This window comes from Cygnus atratus, chromosome 1 (genome assembly GCF_013377495.2).
Source record: "Cygnus atratus isolate AKBS03 ecotype Queensland, Australia chromosome 1, CAtr_DNAZoo_HiC_assembly, whole genome shotgun sequence".
NCBI lineage: Eukaryota > Metazoa > Chordata > Aves > Anseriformes > Anatidae > Cygnus > Cygnus atratus.
In genome coordinates this window covers 2,473,262-2,497,964 of record NC_066362.1, presented here as the reverse complement: position 1 = coordinate 2,497,964, position 24,703 = coordinate 2,473,262, and the positions used below count along the sequence as shown (strand labels likewise).

Sequence of the window (24,703 nt, the reverse complement as noted above, 5' to 3'; positions counted from 1 at the left end):
CTGCCACCTCTGTCCTTTTAACTGCATTTTCTACCCTGCATCTCCGAAAGAGAAGCCTCCCCTGTTAAGTGACAGCCACCTTCTCACAGCCTCTTTAGTTTTTGTACCCAGACTCCCTCTTTCAGGCCATGCCTCCGATGTCCATGGCTCATGTCTCTTGTACCTTTAGGCTCACAATGCTGGCATGATACGTTGTACTGGGGCTGTTCTTCTAACAGCCGAGGGGTTTTGGACCAGCCAACATGGATTTTGACAGCACACGGTGACATTCCTCAAGGTGCGAGTCATCCCCAGCCTTTGCTAGCACGTGGGTATTAGCACCAGGCAAACACTGTAGGCAACGCTATTTTATCCCTGCTTATCCACCTGGATCTGTACGGCTCAAGGTTCTTGCTAGATAAACAAACTCTAAGCTGGAGGAGGGAGAACACTTTTAATAAACATGAATTGATATTTTTAGAGGAATATCAGTTGTTCTGCTGAACGGGAGTAGGACTTTAGGCACATTTCCCCAGGAACGGCAGGAAACAAAATGCAGAAATCATCCAACATCTGCCCAATTTTAGCTTCTTGGTTCAAAATTCTTTACCTATAGCTCCAAAATTACCTAATCAGCACTTTTACAAATATTGTGACTTTGTGTTGTTACTGTACAAGCACTAAGCAATTCAGAGGAGTTGAAAAGCCTGCAAAAACTTGTAGAAGTGGCTAATTTAACATACGCCTGTAATCTAGTTGCTTGAATAGGACCAGCACGTGTTAAGTTACTCAGATGTTTACAGCTCAAAGACTAATACAGGATTCAACCAAATTAAAGTGACTAATAAGCAGTGTTTGCTATGTCTCTCCTTCCGTACCCTTCTTTGCAAAGAAAGGTCGGGATTTGTTGTTCCTGTGGTAGAGGTGCCTTTTAAAAGCTACCTCCAAAGAGGGAAGTGCGGGCTGGCATTCTGAAAGAGAAGCTAAGGAAAAGAGACCTGAAATTTTAATTTCAAATCTACCCAATTTCCTGATAAATACACGGCCTTTGCAAGGATATGCCACGTTGTAATTCAGGTAGAGAAAAGTATGATCTATGGGAAGAAGCATTTTCATCATGTTTGACCCCAAAATAAACTTTCCTGAACAAATGTAGGAGCAGACACTTCTTAAAGAACATATTGTGGAGGAATAGGAGAGAATTATTATTTAGCTAGACAGCTCTGATTTCAAAAGTCTGTGTAAGGAAATAAAGTCCGACAGAACCGGGGAAGGTCAGCTGTTTTGTCTGCATGTGGGACCTCAAAGCAGAAGTGCATGTTTTACTCTCGGCTGAAAATCTTCAGATTTCAAGGCCGATAAAGTTCTGAAAGATCTCGTGTCATCCAAGCTGATAAAAGGTTGTCAAAAGAACCAAGAGAACTTGAGAGTCCTCATTTAATTTCACTAAAGATACCTCACCTATAGGCAGTATTTTATAACAAACGTGCTGGAACTGTTGTTACTGCAGACATGCCATGACTTCTTTTTGCCATTGAAATTTTCCTTTTAAGCCCTTTGGCTCTCAAAGCCCTGAAGAGATTCAGTATGAACATAACATTCATGCAATCTATTTAAGTTTTTTTTTTTTTTTTAATTTAATTTAATAGTTATGTAGTTACCAGTTTATTTGACAAAGAAAAAGACGTGTGACTTCCACACAAAGGAGACAAATCTGGCCTTTGCTTCAAGTTAGTGCTGTGAAAGACAAAAATGAGCACAGCTTGACTTCAGAGCAGCTCAGCACCTGCTCCACCCACCAAAGGAATGAAGAGCTTGGGCTGTTTGGCACCTTTGAGAATCAGGGGAGAATTTTTAATTTAAAGACTTCTTTTTCCTTGTCATCCTCCCCCACTGAAGGACTCAAAGCATCGGCAGGCAAAGATTATCATGTTCCCTGAATGGCAAATTGGAAAGTTTTCTTTGCCTCTTTTTCATCCATCGCTGCTGAAGCTGAGCTTTCTCTTATCCCTTAATTGAACTTCTGGCTGTTTCATCTCAGTGTCTTTTACAAACTCATTTGTGGATAATATGAAACATTTTGTTTTATTCATTCTGTTGACATGCAGCCTGGCACCTGTATGGATTTAAATGAGAAGATTTCCAAAGGCAGAAAGAAGGAATCGCTCTGAAGCCTACAGAGATGCTTCACGGATTTCAGCCCAGCCTGAGGACCGCCACAGTCCCCATTTTGTTGAGGTTCTGCAAAGCAAGGACAAGCAGCCAGGTGCAGCATCTTCTGCCCAAAGAAATGTATCCCAGGGGGTGTGCAAAGGAAACCCACGGAGAATGAGTAAAAAAAGGAGAAAACGTTTTGAGTAGCAGGAGGGACTGATTGTGTAAGGTGCATGAACATGCCCCACTGTCATGCAAACCATAACATGAAGTAGACTCCCTGGATTATAAAGAAAAAGGCAAAATTAACTGCTACAAGAAACACCCTTGCCCCTGAAATACCCTTGAAGCTGCCACTAAAAGCAACGAATGTGCAAAAAGAAGAATTAGGGAAGCAAGAATGACAAAAAGACAAAAAGACTATCTATTGTAGTGCTAAACAGGGTGCATATATCTAAGCTCCAAATTATATTAAATTACTGCTTTATAAATATATGACCACTTTTATTGCATCTTTATTTGAATTAAAAACCTCTATTTATCTCTGAATTGATTTTAATAAGCCATGGAAAGCCAAGCATATAACATCATACAGATTACCAAACAATACTACATCTTAATTCTACCTCAAATGCTATTAAAATGATACACGGATGAAGTAATTTCTTCTGAAATGTCATCAGATCAGGCCATACGAGACATTCAGCTTTTACGGAAACCCACCCAAATTGAGCACCTCTCCCTAAGGGAATGCTGCTGCCCCAAACAAAAACGAGTCTCCAATTCTGAGCTCCAGCATGAAGATAAATTCCAGAGCTGCAAACCTTCCACAGAAGCACCCAAGAGCTCCCTTGGTGGGAGGCTACAACCACGTTATGATGTTCAGGACAACTCAGAGATGCTCACAGAAACAAAAGACACACGGACAGATCAGGGGACAAGCTTTCACAGCAGGCAAGAACTTTAACTTCAAGAAAGGGGAGAAGTAGCTGCCAGGCAGGGAGGGAGAAGACAAACTGAAAGAGAAGTCCCATGACTCCGAAAAGCTAAGGTAAGGTCTGGGGTCTTGGACTAAGCCTACAGAGGACATCCAGACAGTAAGGCCAAGACCTATTTTCAGGAGTTTGGTGGATTTTGCCTAGAAATACATATTTCCTGTGCTGGCTGAAATTCAAGTGCAAATTCCCTCTCCTCTGCCCCTTACTCCCAAGCCTTTACGTGTGGTCATTTTCCCCTTACGTCCTGCAAGAAATTGGCTCTGGACCAGAAACTGGCTCCTCCAATGGAACAGGTGTCTGAGTTATTGAAGAGGACTTTGGACACCAGAGCCATCAAATAACTGTTTCAACAGAGGGATGAAAAGGCTAACAGGTACCCAAAATAGTACTGAAGAGTACTGCGACCTACTCAAACAAAGGAAAAACGCATACTGCGTCTTGGCAAACGTTCTGCCAGCAGACAATTCGCTTCCCGACGTGATTTGTTTGATTTCTTTACACATGTGCTTGTCAAAGAGTATACAGTCGGTGTGCAGCAAGTGGGGTACAGCACTTAACTCAGTCATCAGCAGAAAATGGGGAAAATAGCTTATTCTTTGACCTTTTCTTTTGAATTTCCACTCCTGTTTTTCAGGCACCACTAATACCTTTAACTGCAACTATTAACGTCTCTAAAGTTTCTCCCAAGATATGCTGCACTTCATGTTTCTGCCCTAGTAGAGCATTGATCTCTAATTTGTTAACACTCAGAGCTGCCAAAGAAAATGAAAACCTTTGTGAAAAGGACAAATCTATTCAAAATTCTTACAGCTATTCAGCCAAGCATCTAATCTGCATGTAATTGTAGTACGGTCTTTAATACAACTGTTCTCAATCTTAGAGATGCATGTGTAAATGCACAACTATATTTACATCTCCTGCTGATGACAAGATGCCTAATCTAAATCATTCTTATTTACAACTTTTCTTCTCAGCCTCACCCCTTTTCCCTATTACACATTATAAACTGCATTCTCCCTAAGGGTACTCGTTGGGTGTTATTTCTCCACATCCTAAAGCAGACTTCTCCCCAGCCTCTGCCCCCAAAATCAGAGAATCACAGAGTGGTTGGGGTTGGAAGGGACCTCTGGAGGTCATCTGCTCCAAGCCCCCTGCTCCAGCAGGGCCACCCAGAGCAGGGTGCCCAGGACCACATCCAGGTGGCTTTTGGAGATCTCCAAGGTGGGAAACTCCACAACATGTGTCTCCATCACCCACACAGCACAGAATTGCTTCCTGGTGTTTGGATGGAACCTCCTGGGCTCCGGTTTGTGCCCAGTGCCTCTTGGCCTGGCTCTGGGCTTACACTGCCTAATGCAGCCAAAAACACCATTAGCCTTCTTAGCACCACGGGCATGTTGCTGTCCCATGTTCAACCTGGTGCCCACCAAGTTCTTTCCTGCAGAGCTGCTTCCCACCTGGGTGCCCCCAGCACGTCCTGGGGCCGGGGTTGCTCCTCCCCAGGAGCAGGACTTGGCACTTCTCCTTGGTGAGCTCCATGGTACCCTTGCCAGCCCACGTCTCCAGCCTGCCATGGTCCTTTTGGATGGCAGCATGGCCCTCGTGGCTCAGTCCAGCTCTGCAGACAGTTTCCATCATCGGTATGGACACACGGAGCTGCACAAAGTCACCTTGTTTAAAGCTTCTATTATACTCATGCATGGTTGTAGCGTATCTGCTGCATGGGTAACTCACAAAGTCCACTCAAGTGGTCAAAAGAACAACAGAAAATTCCTTCTGTGAATTACAGGTGAGGATTGGGCTGGCTCATCCGGCTCTACGTGGAGGCCAGTTACACGCAGAGTTCCCCAGGGGTCTATACCACATCCCTCCCTGTTTAACACCTTTACCAAGGACCCAAAAACACTCACTAGTTTTGCAGGTGACCCAAACTGGGTGCATGTGCCCTGTGAGGAGAAGCTAATGGAGAATGACTCATTTAGCCTGGAGGACAGCAAGTTTTGGGGGGACCTGGCAGCCTTAGAAGCCCTAAAAGAAGAGTATCAACAAGATGGAAAGGGGCTCTTTACTGATGTTCTCAGTGGGAGAACAAGAGAAAATGTCTGTAAATCGAAACAATGGGGGTTCTGAGTGAGTATAAGGAAAAATATTTCCTTCCAAGTATAACTTGGGAGGGGACAGGGATGTGAGAGGCTGTGGTATCTCCAGCCTGTGCGGCTGACAAAGATCCAACTGCACGTAGCCCTGAACAACCTCATCTGTCTTCAGCGTTGATCCTGCTCGGAGCAGAAGGTTGTACTTCCCAAGGCCCCTTCCAAACCAAGTAATTCTATGAATATGTATACCTACTCTCAGCAATATATCTGGTATCAGAATGAAAATCTATTTTGGCTTGTAGATGTGCAATCTGCTCTGCAGCTGTACGTGAAATTCATCTTGTGGCAGAAGCCCAACATAAAGAATCAAGGATTGGCTACATCTTCTTTCAAATGAATGGAAAGTAGCTGGGTTTAGCTTTGTTTATTAGATCTACCACTATCACTACTCAGTTGCCTAAGGGCATAATGAGTGCAAAATTACCATTTTTTGAAAAGCACAATGCAGCCACAAATAACACTTATGCACCAACCGTCAGAAGATCAAGAATAAAGTTCTTTAAAGAAATTCTAAAATATTCCGTCTCTCTCAATCCAACAGCCCCGGCAACAATGTCACCTCACATGCTTGTCCTGTATCACAGATATTAAAAGTTTTGTGTTTCTTTTGCTGAACTGATGGCAAGTTGTGCTAACTTTCCTCAGCACAGCTAACACAGACACTGCATTAAGACTGAGGAACAAGTTTGACCGACAGAATCATAGAATCCTAGAATCATTAAGGTTGGAAAAGACCTTCAAGATCATCTGGTCCAACCATCACCCTCCTACCGATGTTACCCAATAAACCACGATAGTACCAAAGCCTTCCTATTATGGAAAATACTTGCTGGCGTAACCGGAGAAAATCAGCTTATTACCCAGAACCAGTTCAATATCTGCATTTGGTCGGACCAAAAAACTTGTGGGGATATTGATGGCTCAAGTGTTGTATGTGCTGGTATCTCTCTGTTCACATCCCTGTCAGGTGAAAAGATGTTGATGACACCAGGATCAGCAGGTCAGTAAAGAGGAGGTGAATATGCAGACACCATCTGAATGTGCCGAGCATATGGCGAATATGCAGAGACCACTGTGCAAAGCTCATGACCCACGTCAAACCACCTACAAGATATCAAGGCAGAAAGTCTGTTGATCACAAAGCAAAACTGTACAAAACTGCATATAAGTAACAGCTTTTGGTGATTATGAAGTGACTGAAGTACATTAAGGGCAGCTTCTTGCAGCTGCTTTGAATACCGTGTGTAAGCAGTGTGAAAACATCAGAACTGGTACAATACAAATGCTGAAGATATAAAAAAAATGGCTTGGTAAAAAATGTTGTATGTATTTGTTTGATGACCGATGACGATGATTGTTTAAATGAATTTTAGTATCAGAATCCAAGTAAACTATGTTTTCTACTCAGTCTAGATTGAGAGCTATGCTGATAATTGGTGAAGCAAGAAATGAAACGAGCTATGAGCATGTTTAAATCAAGCTAATGTGAGAATTTTTCAATGCTCTTACAACAGCGTATCCCAGCAGACCCATTCTGTTTGGAAACAGTCTTCTGAAAGAAACTCAGCCAAAACTAAGGCAGGTGGCCTTCTCACTCAAAAAACTGCTAAATAAAGGATCAGGACCTATGAAAAAGAAACTGATTAAGTGTTTCAGCATGTCACAGTGTAATAATTAGCACCAAATATGCTGTTTCGGAAGTTAAAAATGTGGTTCTGTTGCTCTCAGTAAGGCAACACGCTGCAAAATACTTACCACTAATAGATATGTTAGGGCAAGTAATTCAGATGCAGACCCCTAAAATATTCACAATTTATAGCTATGTTTTGTGATCTCTGAGGATGATTCCCACTATTTAATGGGCTTCTTTTTCCTGTATTCTTTGCAGGTTCTGTATATTCGTAGCATCCATTTCAGTTCTCCCTCCCGCAGTGCTCAGTGCATTTTTCAAGCCAAGCCTTGCAACCTTCCTGCAGGTATTTAGCGTATGTTCTCTCTTACATAAGAGTATTCTTCCAATGGTCCCTTTATAGTTTCTTTCCCTTCAAAGAAAGGAAATTCTCTCTGTATTTCTCTGGACATGCACAGCCCTTCGCAGACTTCCTCAGTAGTCTGTACAGATTTTTAGATGCCTCTTGATAATGCAACCTGTGTTATTACACAGGGGACTATGTAATAGTCCCAAACAGCCCCCATTTCTTTTAGCAAATGAACTCAAAACTTGTCTCTGCAGGTCACTGCTGTTGTTACAGAGGAAGTCTGCTCATCCCCCTGGATGGGGGGCTGATGCCGTGGGCAATGGAGCACAGCACTTGTCTCTGAGGCTGGGATTCGTCATGCCCAACCTCAGCTGCCTGTAGATAGACGGCTACACTACGCTTCCTCAATAATCAACAGCAAGACACAGGAACAGTGTCAGGACAAGTTATCCCCTCGCCAAGAGAGGATGGATTGATCAACTTTCAGTGACAGCCATCTCTCAGCAGCAACTGCTGAGTGGCCCCAGGTATTTAATATAGACCAGAGGTTCCCATTTTAAGCTAAGCCAGGGAAAATGCATCACAGCCACACATCTCACCAAGGAGGACATACAAAGACACCATGATTTTTACCGACTTCTCTGGGGCAAAGAGTCTGTTACACACGCGCTATGCCAACATAATCACAAAATATTACATAACAATTGAGAGAAGAGTTACACACAGTGGCTGCAAAATACCAGAAACCTAACCACACTGTTTATAATTCTTCATTCCTTACAGTAACAGGTCTAGCTAGTCAAATTGTACCTCTGTATTAATTAACTCAATTAACTCATCAATTTTCCTGATAAAGACATTTGCAAGTTTTGATTCTTGTAGCTTATTCTAAATAAGACATCATATTAATATAATGTATACTGCATTCAGAATGCACTTCTGATATACTTAATTATATACTTCATTTTGTTCTCGTCTTTTCCCCTCCACAATACCAAACAACACTACTCAACAAAGCCCCTCGTATTTTTTATTTACCCAGCTATTTTAAACTTACTATAGAAAAAGCATCCTTTTTGTTATTATGCCTTGTAGGACCTACATCACTGTAGGCTTACCAAATACTACAGTAACTCTTTACAGTGCTGAATGTATTACTGTAATTATTTAACCATTCTCCAGAAGTAACAAGTGGCAAGTTAAATTCCCTGAATCAGCAAGCTTCATGTTATCACGCCAACTCACAGAGTAATTTAGGATGAATCTTCAGAGGTCATCTCATCCAGAGCAGGCCCAACTAGGCCAGATGGCTCAGCACATTGTCCTGAATATCTCCAAGGATGACCCCATTTTATTACATCTGTATCTTATGGATCATGCCACCAGGAACTGCATTTATGCTACCTGCACACTGAAGCTTTCTTCTTTCTCTCTTTTTTTAAATTACTTCTTAAAGCCTGACCAAGGGAGGTAAAATACTGCATTAAAAATATTGCTGTTAAATTCAAGGCTACCTGAAAGGCAGGTTCCATGTTCCTGAAAACTTGTTTAAGCTGCAAGTAGTCAAATAAAAAGTATCATCTGCCCCCACAAATATTGTCCATAAATCCTTGTTCTGTTAACCATCAGTAGAACTCCCACTTCAAAAATATTCCGCACATAGTATGATACAAACACGTGTAGCATTTTACACTTGATTTTCCAGTATAAAAATCTTAGAAGGACTCATTTTTTGTTGTTTTTTAAAGAACTTCTTTCAACTTGACAAGTATCTGAAATCTCTTGTCAATTCATGGCAACAATTCAATGACAAAAAATTGACTGAAGTTTTCTGAATTGAAATAGTGTCATTTTCTGCTGTTGAAAACACATTTTTTTTACAAAGCTTCCCCACTTATTCTAACAAAAGGAAGTCCAAGCTGCACTGTGATGCAGTAATTCAACTTGCCTGTACACAGCAATGTTTTGTTTTGCTCAGCTGAAAGCCTGCTGGACAGGCACAAGTGTCTCAGGTTCTCAAGTCTGCAACACTCTGCACATTATCTTAGACATCTACAATTAAAGAAAGCTTCCAAAAATTAAGTGACGGCAGTAGCAGTAAATTCATAACAAGGAAAGAGATCATGAAAGCTGTTTGAAATGTGCAATGAACAAAACAAGGTTTGCATTCATTTCAAAGTGTATTTTATGCTTGCATCACATCGTTTGGCAGGGTTAAATAAATAAATAAAATAAAATCAGTGTACCTATTTCTGTTATTAAAAGGGGCAAGACAGCAAAAAATATGAATTGTTTTTCCTATAAACACACCAAATTGAACAGCTTCAGCTACAGAAGCAGAAAACTATCTCATGGTGTCATCGGTAAGGACAGATGGACACGCGCTAGACACGGCATCCCCTGCAACAGGGGTGCCTGGAGTCCTGCTTTAAGAATGTGGCTCTCCTCTTCTTCCAAAACACCCTTTCTTTTTCCCTTATGCTCTATTGAACAATATATAGATTCTAAAAAAGATCACTTTGGCATGTTGTGTTCACTTCCAATGTTACCTGCTGAATGCAAAGCTTGCACGACCGAAACGCAGTGGGATGTAGGAGTAAGAAAAACAGAGAAAATCTCTGCGTTACTGTTATAATCACCAAAGTTATGTGCACATCCATCACCTAACTCTACTGTAAATCCCACTAAGTAGGAGCTGCAGAAAAATAACCTGAGTTATCATTCACTACAATCTAGAACAGCCCTTGATTCATACTTCTGTGACTTGCACGATGCTGCCTCAAGGCACTGTGCAGTAACACATGAGCAACACCCTAACCACCTGGTACGAAGAATAAAAATTTTCTGTCTTAAAAACAAAATCTGTTCCAAAATGCAGCTATGAAGCAGGCTTTAAAAGCCAGCTAGACAAGTTAAACAAGAAATGAGCAAACGGTAACTTAAAATCATGCCCACAAATTTCTAGATATTGTACTGATTAAAATGGTTAACTCAAAACCTTACTATGTTAACTTGCTTACTTTTGTCGACAATAAATATACAGTATCTCATCTTATAGAATTTATCAGAATTAATTCTAATACTTTGAGGATTATATTGTTCTTCCACTACTTGAAGAAACTGAGGCAAAGGAAAAACAGTGACTTTTCCAAGGTGTGAAACAGAAACAGGATTATCAAACAGATTTTCTGTACATTTACCTGCTATTCAAAGGCACAATTGACATTTATTTAAAAAACCTAGCGGTATTTGCTGTAGCATGGGTTCAACATGCAAGTATTTGCACCTGTAGAAAGCAGTAATTACAGCCTGGATCATGCTAACCACTGCCAACCACTAGGATGCTTTTACTTTGGAGAACTATAGGCCAGTGAGGATTAACTACTGAAACCCGTGGCAAGCTTGGCACACAGACATCTGAGCTGGCATGTAGCAACAATTATCTGCAATGCTTTTAAAAATGGATATGGCCTCAGCGGCAAAAAAAAAAAAATTGTATTATTGCCACAGTTTATTAGGAATGAGGAATATCTTTGGGCTTTATGTTTAATAAACACAGAGACAAACGAGCAACGAAATTCGTTGCAGGAAGAATGTCTAACTGGAGTACAGTGGTACCAGATATGGAAAACACTGAAATGTTACCAAGGTAAGGCGTTTTAAAAAAATGGTAAGTCTTCCCTGAGAATTAGACATATGTTTGAACTCCTCCGCTAGGGTTCATTTGAATTTGCTTCATAATTACTCCAGCTATGTTTTTGTGTTTTAGTGTGCATAAATACATATTCCTACGTGATTACGGCCTACGGTAATGAAAACAGTTAAACTCTCTGACAAGGGGAGAAATAAAGATTTCAAAAGTGGCAGGAGAGTATCTGCTCATTTCAAACACATGATTATCTTCCCAGATTTCAAAAGGAAAGGCCTTTATGGGCGCAGAAATATGCATGTGAATAGAAACACGCTGAAAAGTCTCAGCTCTCAGGTATAATGCTTTGCAGTTAGAGAGGCGTAAGACAGGAGAACTTTCGATTCCCTCTGACACGCTGAAAGAGCGCTGAGCGTGCCACCAGCCTTGGGCTATCCCTTCCCCTCTCCAAACCAAAGGCTCTCCACCACTTTTGCCAAGCTGCCTGCCCATCCTGATTCAAGATGATGAGAGCCACAAGCAGGCAGCCCAACTGGACCCACTGCACAGGTTATCAGCCACGGGACCCACAAACAGGCCAAAAACCAGCTCTGTAAAACAGAACAGAGGAAGAAAGAGGAAGCCTTCACCTCTGAAATATCAGTGTAAAGATCACACATATTTTTGCAGGAAGGCTCTCACAAATACAGAGCTACAGAGCTGCGATGCCAGCTGTCTGTTCCTTCTCTTTTGAAGGAATGGGGAGCTGGGGATTTTAAAGGAATCTGGGTAATGCACAAGACAAATTGGTTTTGCTCTCTTCAAAGCAAAACCTTCAACTGAAAAGAAGTTGTCACCAGACTTGTCACCGAGTCCATTATTGTGATTTTCTCCCCTTCTATTCTCTCCAATTTTCTTCCTACAGCCCTCCTCCTCGTCTTGAATTTGAGCTCCTTCTCCCACCTTTAGAGCTCGCAGGTTGGTTGCAGGGAGCTTCGCGGGTTAATGCAATGCAGAAAAAACTGTGCTTAACCTTTCACTCCTGCAACAGAGCCTGGCCAAAGCTGAGATCCACGTCACAAAATCCGATGCATTTACCTTCCCCTCTCTGTTTGCTGTGGGATTAAATCCTGGCCATGCCCTAAGAGTTTGGTTCAGCTCCTCCTGTGGCTGGACTCTCCCTGATGCTAAGAATATTGCCACGGGTGCTCCTGGGTAGGACTTGATCCCTTGCACACAAGAAGCTCCGATGAGGACGACGATAATACCTGCAGCAGGGGCAGAAAGCCAACCAAAACCCAATTTTCTCAGATGTGGTGTAACTGTGTCCTTTCCCCCAAGGTTTCCTGAAGAACAGCACGCTCAGTGCTTATTTACCATAAAGAATTAGGAACGAGAATTAAATCCGCTGTCCCTTTTCCCTACATGCACTTACAGACAAATGGCGAACCATCCAAACTTCGCATGAGAAAGGATGTGTCTGAATCACAGCTCACTGTTCAGCGAACCTAAAAGAGCCTCCCGAAATCCATCAGCTGCCAGATGTAAATGGCCCTTCCCTTGCGCTCCACCTTGGTGCCTCTGTGCTGAGCCGAGCCCTTGCTCCAACCGAAGGCCAAGTTATTAAGAAATTGTTTGTCGCCTTAGATTGGATTGATCATTCATTTCCCAAATTCCTTTTCCCATCATTTACTCATTATACGCCTCCTCCTGATGTAAGAGGACATTTATTAGCTCCTGCATTTATTGTGCTGGCAAATGGAAACATTCTGCAGCATTTCCTGGGGATTCTCTCATTTATCTATCAGTTACGTGACTGAAGTATTTTTAGGGGCAGAAAAATTAAAATATCACCCAGAGTGACAGCAGTGAAAATGAAGTCAGTGTGTGCTTGGGAAGGCTATTTCAGCCTTCAGCTTTACCAGACGATTTACAAAAAACGCAGGGCAACATTTCACATAAACGTTATTGCTTTGTAATGAGAAAAATTACTAACTACTGCTTAGGCAGAAAAGTGAATGTTTTAAAAAAGAAAGGCTGCTCAGAGAATGTTTTAATGCACATAATGTCACTGATACTCCTCTAAATAGGTGTATTTAAATAGAGTACTTCTTGTTTTCAAAGGCACAAAAGAGAGGGAACAGAAAACAAGTGAAAACAGGGACTGGTCTGTATCCTGCTTCTTCACATCCCTGCTCAGCTTGCCCAAAAGCAAAATCACTGGGCCATTCGAAACCAGTATGTAATATATTAGAAAGCTAAATACTTTCAAGGGAATACGTATCTGTTAGATTCCCAGGTAAGATAAAGAGACTAAAGAATTGCTCAATTATTCATAGTATAACCAGTAAAAGCTTTAAAAGAAATCCTAAAATTCAGTATTTTGCCTGTCACATGATTCCATTTACAGTTGCGGTATTTTCTAAATGTTACCCTGACAAAGAAATCCAAGTTGTTTTAAACCCATTGTTAACTTAGTACAGCTTTTGTACCAAATCTTCATCTTCTGGAAGGAAAGAGGGTGGGAGGAGGGAACAGACCTGGGAAAACTGAAAGCCGCTTATTCATTAACCACACATATGTTAAAACATTTTGCCATACCCTACGAAATGCGATAAACACTGCCTTTTGACATTCAAATGACAAATTTCTTTGGTTTGTTCCCTTTTGCCTATTTAAACATTCTCTCTCGTGACACTTTTCTTTCCTCCTCAGGAAGGGGAAGGGGAAAAGCACAGCTGAAACTATCAAGAAAAACAGATGCAGACACAATCACTAAGGGTGACTTAGGCAATGCTGGCGTGTTTACGCTTAAACTGTATGCATCCACTGATTTGTATTCATTAAAGAGAGCGGGGCTGGATGAACAAACCTCTTAGGCTGACGAGGACTCAGCATGTGCTCGTGGGGGACAGCCATCCCGGGGAGAGATGCGCTCGCTCTCCACCGCACTGCGGTCAGGTCCCGCTCGCTGCCTTTTCCAGCCCTTACATCAGACACAGCCAGCGAAAAGGAAGGGAAAAGGTGTTCTCCAGTTCTCCTGATGCAATGCTTTCGCACATGGGAATGAAGAGAGAGACCAAAGGAGCTGCCCAACATGCTGCTTTGGTTTCTTTGGTATTGCCCCGCATGCTCCCACTGTCTCATATTTTATCCCCATCTGCGTTTTTTATTCATAGGATGAACACACGCGTATGTGTTCAGACTCAGCAAGCACCAAGATTCAAGCAGCTTTAACACAAACTGAAACAATCGCAGAGAAAAACATTGATTAGCAATGACCAGTTATCATGGGAGCACGAATAAATCCCTATTGTTAAAACACGGTAGGAGGCCAGTAAATGCTGAGATCCAGAGCGATGATAATGGTATAACAGAGGAAGAGTTAACAAACATGTGTGATTCAAGCACTGAGGATGTAAAAGCTGCAGGACCAGAGCGGGGTTTATAAAGAAATCATCTTTACAAAGCTACACAACAGTCAGGTAAACATAGGGCACTACATAAATAGCCATTTCATGAAAAACGGTATTTCACTGTTTCTTAGGTCAGTAAATCCCATATTAATTATGAAAACCTCTAAGAGTTTGAACTTTAGAGGTTTTGAGCATCCACATTTCCAATAAAAGTCCCTGCTCAACCATTCAGAAAGCTCTACCCAACCCCTTCAAGCACACACCTGTGAAACGCACACAGAGTTTGGTTTTACCTTGGATCTGAAAACTGGAATTTCACTTGGGAAGAAACACCACCCTCCCTACCTGAGGTAATGTCAGTGCAGAAACTCTGTAGGAAAGGACACTGGGGTAGCCTGTAGGCTAAGAGAGAGACTTCAGCATGATTTTAAAACAGCACTGTAGGCCCCAAAGCACAATGAAATAAAGCAGAAAGAGTGGAAGCTTGAGGTTGCCTATAAAAATAAACAGCATCAGATGAAAGGATGGTAACTCTTATGAGGTTAGCTCTAGCTGAGACTAGAGGTGCAATATCAAAGTCAGCTCTGACCAGCGATGCGAGAAAAATGTTCTAAACCAAAAACTACTCAGGAGAAAGTTGCAAGAACAATGATGGCTTAGAGAAATACACTAATGGAAATAAAATAAAGAAAAAAACACAACTGCATTACAAGGAGCAGTGTGCATTTGAAAAAGGTCTTGAAAGCTCACACAGAGTCTCAGCAGCATCGATGTATTGAAGTTATGATTTTACATCCAGCATACTGTAATCCCTAGGTCTTCCACACATTTTTACAAAATGTGTAAGCATGGAACTATCCACCTTTTGCTCCAAACTGAAAGTCTGGAGTACCACAGAAAAGGGAAAAGGGAAAAAAAGGGAAAAGGGAAGAGGGGAAAAAAAGGGAAAAGCGAAGAGGGAAAAAAGGGGAAAAGCGAAGAGGGAAAAAAGGGGAAAAGCGAAGAGAGAAAAAAAGGTAAGAGGAAAAAAAGGGGAAAGGGGAAAGGGGAAAGGGGAAAGGGGAAAGGGGAAAGGGGAAAGGGGAAAGGGAAAAGGGGAAAGGGAAAAGGGAAAAGGGAAAAGGGAAAAGGGAAAAGGGAAAAGGGAAAAGGGAAAAGGGAAAAGGGAAAAGGGAAAAGGGAAACCATCCCCAAACATGGTTTTGCACATGTGGAATAAGTAAAAAAGGATTGCAAACAAACTATATGGAATTGCTGGCTACATGTTAACGGTTATCAAGCATCTTACTGCACAGGGAGAAAAGCCTGGTATATTACTTATCACACTTGGTTTTCTGTCTCCATTTATATAAAGACACACATGCAGAATGGAAAAATAATCTATAAACAAACATTTAGAGAAACATTAATACCTACTATTCAGCGTGGAACAACTCGTTAGTTTGTTATTAAGCAGCATTTCAGCATTGCTATTGATGGGAGATGTGATAGGGAAAGATGAGACTGAAAGGGGCATTTTTTAATAGGAAAATGTCTCTGAACAAACATTTTCAGTGGTTTTAGGGAAAAAAAAAAAAGGATGGGTATGTATTTAATAACTAATATACATATTAGCTGCTTATTCAAAAAACAGTAAATAAAAGGTAATGAGCAGAAAAAAAAATCAAGGCTTAAAAACAATTATTTGGAATAATGATTGTGGCTCAGCAAGATACGGAGGTAGTGCATTAATGCAGAGCTCCAGTCACAAGGCTACAGCTCCGTCTGTCTTTGTCAATCAGGTTGAGGTTTCAGATATTGTAATTGGTAGCAAGTTTCCTAATCTCAACCTGCCAGGCAAGAAGCGCTCCACAAAAGCTCCATCCCCAAAATATAATGAAATTTGAAGAGAGAAATTTTCTAATATTGGCAACATGAAGCAAGATCACAGGTTGGGTTGACAGCTTTATTATGCTAAACTGACAAAAACATTACGCTTTGGTCAATACTAAGAAGGGGGGGGGATTCATAAGCAGTATGGAAATACAAAGCATCGGGAAACTATCACGAACTCCTACTTTTATCTCATTGGTGCAGCACATGAGCTCAGGCATAGGAAAGTCTCCTGGCCCAAGCACAAAATGAGAAATTAATGTACCTTGATTCTACTCTCAGGTCTCCTGCTGCACTGATTCGGGCAAAACTGCAAGAACTCTCTGTTGCAGTTGAATATCCATTAAAAAAAAAAAAAAAGACACCAAAATCCCCAAATCATTATTAATGAATTATATTATCTCTGCAGGGTTATGGTATGATATACTGTACTATTCATCCAGTGGAAGCCATAATATATTTTATTGATCTACCTGAAAAGTGTTTGGAAGTAAGTGTTTGACCTTTTACTTTTCCTCTTATTCTTGAAGTCGGTTGAGGAGACTGAACTCAAGTACAGCTGGTAGATTAACATGATGCTTAGGTGGTTTTGTTACACAGACAGAACCATCTACTCAGACAAATACCAATGAAAGCTTTTCCCCATATCTGCAGTTCTAAAAGAGAGCCCCAGCTTGTCAGGTCTGGATAATTTTTGTTAGGGTAAGTGTCCTTACGGCTCTTTGAGGGGGAAAAAGAAACTAAACTGAGGTTAAAATTCAATTTTGTTAAGCAATACAGCATTGGTAATGCCCACTTTGATTTTAAAGATGTCTGTTAACTGCCTTGCAACAAGTTTTTTCAGAAATACTGGTTTGGTTTGGTCAAAGCCAACACAGGCACTACTGGAAGCATCAGTTTAAATCCAGCAGAGGCAAGAAAAAGACCAGGCATTTTCAGCCATACCACATTTACCAAAATCACTTCTCTAGACAGAGAACTATGAAGCATCTCCACAGGGGCAAACTGTGGAGAAACTCTGCAAGCTGGGGAAGTCCTAAGAGATTCCTTTATGGAACATGCTCTCAAAAAAAAAAAGTGGCATCCTATATCAAAGCTTCTACCAAGAGGTTATTTTACACATCTGTGGTAAAAAGGATGTCAATTACAATGCGAACATAAGCAATAGTGGTTATTCATATGCATTATGTTTAGAACAGAAGTCTGTTGGGCCAGTACTTTGCATTGCAATGGACAATTTGGAAAAGCCTACTGGTATTCCGGGTGTCCAACAAAGAAAGCAGGCATTGCATTTAATCAACAAGTACAACTTAGCAAGTCTGTCAGCAATGTGCTAGAGGTAATTCCATTTCTTCACGGGAACAATGACAAAAGGTTTACTGAGCTTTCTCTGTGCCTCCCCTAAGAGCTCAGTACCAAGTATCATCAGCCCAAACCTTTTTCTGCTTTGCGAGATGCAGCCTGAAGTCTTCAAACACTGTACCTACATCACTGCTATTTGATTTTGAAAGACATGAAAGAATGCAGTACAAATGTGTGGAGTGTAAACATGTTTGCTCTGCTGAATACAAACTTCTAAACACAAGAGGTGAGAGCAGAATCAACTTCTGGTTATGAAATTTTTGCCGATACAGTCATGCAAGATCCGAGAAAATAAACAGACTGATAACTTAAAACAAATAGAAACAAAAATGTTTAAACTGCTAAAATACATTGTAGGAAATTAAAATGTTTGGAGCTATTCTACCGCTTTATAACAGTCCCCCTCTGTTATCTACATCTTGCAAACCACAGTTTACAAAAAAACACAGTAAACAGATTCTGATTATTTAGTTGTTGAGACTGAAAAGGTAAACAAGATTCTGAAGCATCTGAACAAATGTGAAACTCGCATTGTTTGCACCACAGCACTTATGTTCATTATAAATACATACAAAAAGCCAATACTTGGCTGTGAAGCTGAACTGTATGTTATCTCCTTTTCTGAGCACTGGGTCTATCACTGCAAAGCACACTGGTCCATTTTAAGCCTTGAATAGAAAAAAAGGAAGAGATCATTAAATTATAATTTTCCCTGCACAATTGGTATAAGCATTTCCTACCAACAGGATTAGCATGAACACAAGATCCCAGAATAAAGCCGCTCAGCAGTGAGGATGGCAGTTTAGTGTCTAGTAAATTTGATTTCTCTGAAAATCCTGACACATCATAATAGCAAAATCCTATTTACTGTAGCAAGCAGGATGGATAATACTATTTAACACCTGGTATAGTATGTGCCATCAGCTCACAGCTTCGTGCTCTGTGTGCTCGTCTTACCTTAAGGTTAATGCTCCTTGACAGCCTACATGGTAAGTAGAATCCCCAAATTAAGTGCCGAACCTACGATTTGCAAATCCTTCCTCAAAATTTAAGTCATGAAAAAAATGGATGCAGATAAGAGGATCACATTTGCAGAACTTATGTCTATATTCTCAGGCTCTGATCTGGCAGTGAGCCTTGCGTAGTGCAGGAGGCTCCCTCCACAACGGCCACTGAAGTCAGCACGGGGATGCACAGAAATTACAGAATTGGCAAAGAAGGAACTATTGGGAGCAATGACCTGTTGACTACTAAACCTGGGGAGTACCTAACATAATGCTGAAGCCTCCAAATGCTAACAGAATAGAATTCTTATTTCCTTGCACAGTATGCATATTCACATGCATACTAACCAATATTCACTGAAAGTACTTCTAGGAAACTTGCAAGCATAGAAGCTTAGCCTGAGTGAGAAATATCCTTCCTAATATTGGGATACGCGTCTTGCTCATTCACATAGATAAACTAAGTAGGTGTGTCATACAGCAGTCTATTAAAATTAATTTCCTTCTGCTCCTATGACTAGAGGCATGATTCTCCTAATGACGCATAATAGTATTATGAAGCAGTGTAACATGAAAATAGTTGGGTTTTGCTGAAGAAAGCTTGAATTAGAGAGTTGCATCGCTCTCGAGAAGCTGCACACCGTGTTGTGAATGCCTGCAAAATGCCAGAACTATAGGCAGAATGCATTTCCCATGCATTAAAAATACTCTAAAGCAAAAGCAACCGCGTGAAGGAATGACAGGGTGTCAGCTGCTCTGCAGACAAAATTAATGCAACAGTTGATGTGGGCTGGAACCTACATATCACAGTGACACTAGGGATCCAAAGGTAGTTATAAAGTCTACGGCCACTGGGGCTTGGAATTCACATGTAAAAGAGTGACATAGTGGAAGGATGATGGACGTGGAGAAGCTGAACAGAAAAATGATGAACACAACAGGACAGAAATGTGTGTGTGTGTGTGTGTGCACGTGCACTTGAGACAATGTTAGAGAAAGGCCACAGCATTGCTGTGCAGCTCAGTACCTTGAAGAAGCTGAGACGTTAGTTCTCCCTTTTCTTGCTCCACTATTTTAAAAGGAAAATCTAATGGCTTAAAATACCACTAAAGCGAGCTTATTATAGTAAATAATTGAAATAATATAAAATACACATACGAAACAATTTGAACACTGCTATCTGACCCTCTGTTTATTTGCTTTAGTCAAGAAGCACCATTAGCCTATAAACAGACAACAAAGACCACAGACAAATTTTTCTCAAAGCTTAACATGTGAACTCTTAAATAACAGCTTTGCACCCTAGTCAGATACACAGTATGAGAAGGTTATTCCTTAACTCCTTTGTGAAACCATCTCATTTTGTTTTGCTGCCATGGAGCACCTAATAACTCACAGCTTATGTGCCATTTTTGACCTAGAAACACCAGCAGCTGTTAGGGGAATCGCTGGGTTTTGGGAAACTATAAAAAGGTTTTTAGCACATAAACCAAATTTATGAACAGATACTGCCCTGGAGAATAGAATTGTTTATGTTTTAGTATCACAGCCGTCACTTGTGCACAGTTACTTTGTCCTGTATTAATCCCCTGAAAAGGTTGAGCATCTTCACTCAGTCACTGAAATATTTTATAATTGACAGACTTCATCTGGCACCGAATATGTATAATAATTTTCTCCATAAGGAGCACACTGTGCTGACACTAGTCTGTTCTGTTGTCGTCTTCCTTTATTATCAATGTCTGCATTGTTTTTTCAGCAGCATTGAAGAACACAAATATGAAGCTTCTAATTGAAAAAAGCTAGGTAATCAAAAAGCCAATTAATCATACAGATGAGCTCTGACATTCAGTGATGCAACAGACAGAAATACCACATATGCGTAACTGCAGTATTTTTAAAGTGTGCTTATTTGATGTAAGAATGATCTGAGAATGTAATCAGCATTCTTTGTCACAGGTGACAGACCAATATTGCACATTTCCTCGTACTGACATTACTCCTCTGAGCTCCACTTGCTCTGCTCCCACCTTACCTCCATTCTCATCTCCTCTCTGTTGAACCACATATGCTGACTTTGAGTACATTTCACTGAAATATGACAAGTTTAGGAACAAATATCCACCTGTTATTGCGCTCGGTAATTTCCAAAATATTAGGCCTTTCCAGGCCTTCTTTTTTTCTTAGAGCTCTATTTCCGTCCCAATGCTCAAAAAATCACCAATACTGAAACTTCCAAACGACCTAAATAATAGCTGCAGGCACCAGCCTCAGTGAAGCCAGGATTGCAAACCGTACGACCTCTCTGCTTTTGTAGGTTTTCATTCTGTAATCTCTGCATCTCTGAAAAAGTTCAAAGCCAGATGTGGAGCACAGAGTTCAGCTCCTCTCAGAGCTTGAACAACTTTCTTGTGTAGAAGAGAGATGCACGTGTACTTTGAAAACAAACCTGATGACAACTTCGCAAAGCCACGGTTCCTTGCCTGACAAATCAAATGTCAGAAGGAAAAGACTAGCCTTAATTACCACGGGAACTCAACTCTGAAGATGGAGCAAACATCGTCCATAGAACAAGACAGTCAATTCAGAACTGCCCGCTGTAGTCCTGGAGACTTCAAGTCCAAGAAGAGAAAGCAAGAGCTGGCAAAGATCAATTATTTCACATCACCCAGGGGACAATATTTCAGCAGGACTCAGACACAGGTACCTACAGTTCATTACCTCATTTGTATGCAGCAATGATATATTCACATGCATGTTAAAATAAAATTCCACACTGGACGTGGTCACTTAACAGTAATAAGTGAAGGCACTGTACCGGCGACCTACTGTAATATTAAAAATAGCTAAGAATAAAAGCCTTATTTGCTGCATATCACATTGAAAAGGTAAAACAAAAGCTTTCCAGCAAAGAATCATAGTTTATTATATGTCCTTTGCCATCAGTTACTCCAGCACTACTTTAACAATAAAATGGAAGAGCAATAACAAAGTGTACAGGTACAACCATGCCATGAAGACCCAGCTTGGGTGAGTTACTGCAGATGCTTTTGCCTCTAATACCAGCCCTTCAGTAAAGAATAAGGAAGGTATTTTGTGGGGTTTTTGTCTGAAGGATCTTCATTTTAACTGCACAAATAACATACAGTTTTAGAATCATTAAAATAATTTAACCTCCTCCTTTCAAACTATTTTTCATTGCCAAGAACATGACCTCATTAAAGTGATATTCAAAAAGGTTGATCAAAATAATGAGATGGTATCTGGTATGCCCCCATTTAAAATAATAATTAAGATCAATTATACACACTGATAATTCATGCAACATGCTCTTCTTTCTAATCCAGGAAAATAAGGGGTTTTCTTCTCTCTATCCTGTTAAGCTGCATAAATGAATATATATCACATTAATACTGTTTTCAAAACTAACAAAAAAAATTGAACAATAAATAAGCTCAGGCAGAAGGAAAGAGAAGGAGGCAAATGTATTCAGGCTGAAGGTTACAACAAACCTGGGATCTAGAACATGATGACAATAACAATTAGTTTGAAAATAACATCCTATAAAATAGCACCCTATAAAGAATGAGAATGTTAACAGCAGTATGTTAAAGCACTTCTTATTAAATTCATTGTAAGCACTTCGCACAGCTTACCAAACTGTTTTATGTAGTTTAGTCTCAAGCCTACTACAAAAAAAAAAAAGAAGATGCAGAAGAGCTTTTTAAACATGTCGTAAACAACTTGCAGTTAATGTTAAACTTCTCATGTGCAGGTAGGTTTGGAGGAACCACTAACTCTGCCCAACAAAAGCAACTGTGGGCCACAGCAAAAGCAGAAATTCAGTATGTATCTTCACAGTTCACGTGCAATTTTAAGATTGCTTGGTGATACTCATTCCCTTGCACCGGTTCTTCATCTGTACTGTCGTAAAAGTAATCTGGTTAGATTTATTTCCCTGTATATAACTATTGTGACAGATGAAATCTCATTGCAAATGTGAGAACTTAGTAAAGAAAACAACATTCTCAACATTAAAGCCTCCATCTTGGCAATATTAAGCCAGAAATAGCAGCAGTTAATACCAAAAACAAAACAAACGAACAAAAAAACAACCTCTGGCCAGTTTTATCTTTATCTCCTTAGAAAAGTCATCTTGTTTAACAATAAACATAACCAGAAAGTCAGTAGCAGAAATGAACGGAAACCTCTTCATTAAAAGGGAAGGAAGGCTTACCCTTTCTTCCAGTCGAGCCAGCTGCTCTTTGTAGTAGGCATCATGCTTCTTCAGTTCTCTGTCTTTCTCTTCCAGCTGCTTGGCCTAAAAAAAGAAATAGAGAGATAAAACTGGATCAAGAAAGAGCATCACTCACAAAGCAAAACATCTACTATAAATTGTACCAGCAAGGAATATACAGTGATTGAAAACTGCAGTCTATTAGTTTTTGCCAAACACTACATTAATAAGATGATGATTGCTGCATTGAAAATGTAAAGAGATTGTCTATTGTACTGTTTTTTCCTTCCCTCCTCAACAGCTGTGCCATGGTTTGTTCAAATGTACTTGGACACGTCACAAAGACAGAACCAAGCGTACCATGCTGGGATGAAATTTTTATTAACTTTGCAGATCACTTCTGAACTTAGGGAAATGTACTCCAGCTACCGCACAGAGTACATGCAGAGTTTGATTATTTAACTTTCTTTGTAAATTAATTGTTACTAGGTGGACATTCTGACACAAGAATAGCCAAACTTGCATCTGTACATTTGTAGGCTGTGATAAAAAGATATTTTATTATTTTTTTAAGTATTCGGGGATACATTTAGCACGTGCTTAATGCTGAACATGAGAATGTTTGGAAGAACCAAATACTTATATATTTGCAAAAGCAAATCTAAAAAGTGTATCTAAAACTCTGCTGTCCTCTGTACTTAACAATTACTCTTCTGGGAACTCCTACATTGGCTGAAGTACCCAACTAGAGTAAGCTGGAATCCTTTACTGTGTGGTTACTCATGTGTCCAGTAACTTAAAATAATACAGAAGCATTGTGAATGTCTGTGTTTTCAATACCATTATGACTCGAGTATTCATGTAAGACACACTGTTTTCAGCACTATTGAGCAAGTCAACTTTTTTTTTGGCTTTTCATCTGTAGTATGCTCAAATATGTAGTATTATAGGGACCCATTATGAATTACAGAATACATTAAAACTACACACATACAGACCAAATACATATACACCTCAAGTATGAGTGCAAACACATTCCAGGTAAATAATGTTTAATAATAAAGCATGTTCAGTGAATAAAAATTAACTATCAGTGGTCATTACCACAATTGCCTACTCAAAATTAGTCATTTATCTCCAACATATTTTCACCCAGGTACTGATACTACAGAGTTAACTGCAAATAGTTCCCCGTTCTAGCAGCATCACGAAAAACGTGAAGTGTAAACTCTCACTACTAATGATGATACTTCCAGTCATGCTCACAGAAGCATGTCAGAAAACTTACTTATGCTACACATTGTGCTATGCTTGCTGTCTAGATACAGGGCTTCTCTTTGTCAAGATTTGTTTCTGCAGACAGATAAAGAATAAAATAAAAACTTTGGGGTTTGGGTTAGTCCTAACTTAAAAACTTACCTTTTTTTCTATCTCCTGAAGCATGCAAAAAAAAAATCAAAATGTTCAAGTTAAATTTATTATATAATGGTGAAGAGAAGGAATGCAGAAAAATACATGCCTGTCAGGCATATCTGGAATGTAGAACAAGGCTAAAAACTATACATAAGATGTCTTTCATATGCAACTTCACAAAAAATGTCCCTGCTCATCAGAAAAGCACACAACCAAGTTGTAATGCTACTTGGATGAGTCAAACCTTGCTATTCCTCCACCATCCTTTCTTCAGTATAACACCGTGGAGCACATGCTGCAGCCCTGACCACCATCATTTAAATCCTTTATTCACTACAGAAAACTGATTACAGGTTTTTCCAAAGCTGATTACACTAAATATTCTACAATCTAACTACCACGCTTCGTATTGATCATGGTTCTGCTTTTCCCAGATAATCCCTGTATCACCTCTCAAACCTGCATCTTGTCCTGGTTCAGACAAGGAAACAACTGAAAATTCATT

The 24,703-nt window shown here is 40.2% G+C and overlaps 1 protein-coding gene across 2 annotated transcripts in view; it reads right to left on the bottom strand.

Annotated features, from left to right (window-relative positions):
• CHCHD3 (coiled-coil-helix-coiled-coil-helix domain containing 3) overlaps positions 1 to 24,703 on the bottom strand; it is a 150,215-nt gene that overhangs the window by 32,731 nt on the left and 92,781 nt on the right. For both annotated transcript variants that reach the window (XM_035566581.2, XM_035566582.2), the window contains exon 5: positions 22,786 to 22,869. In XM_035566581.2, the coding sequence (XP_035422474.1) occupies positions 22,786 to 22,869 (84 nt within the window). The remainder of the gene's footprint in view (positions 1 to 22,785; positions 22,870 to 24,703) is intronic.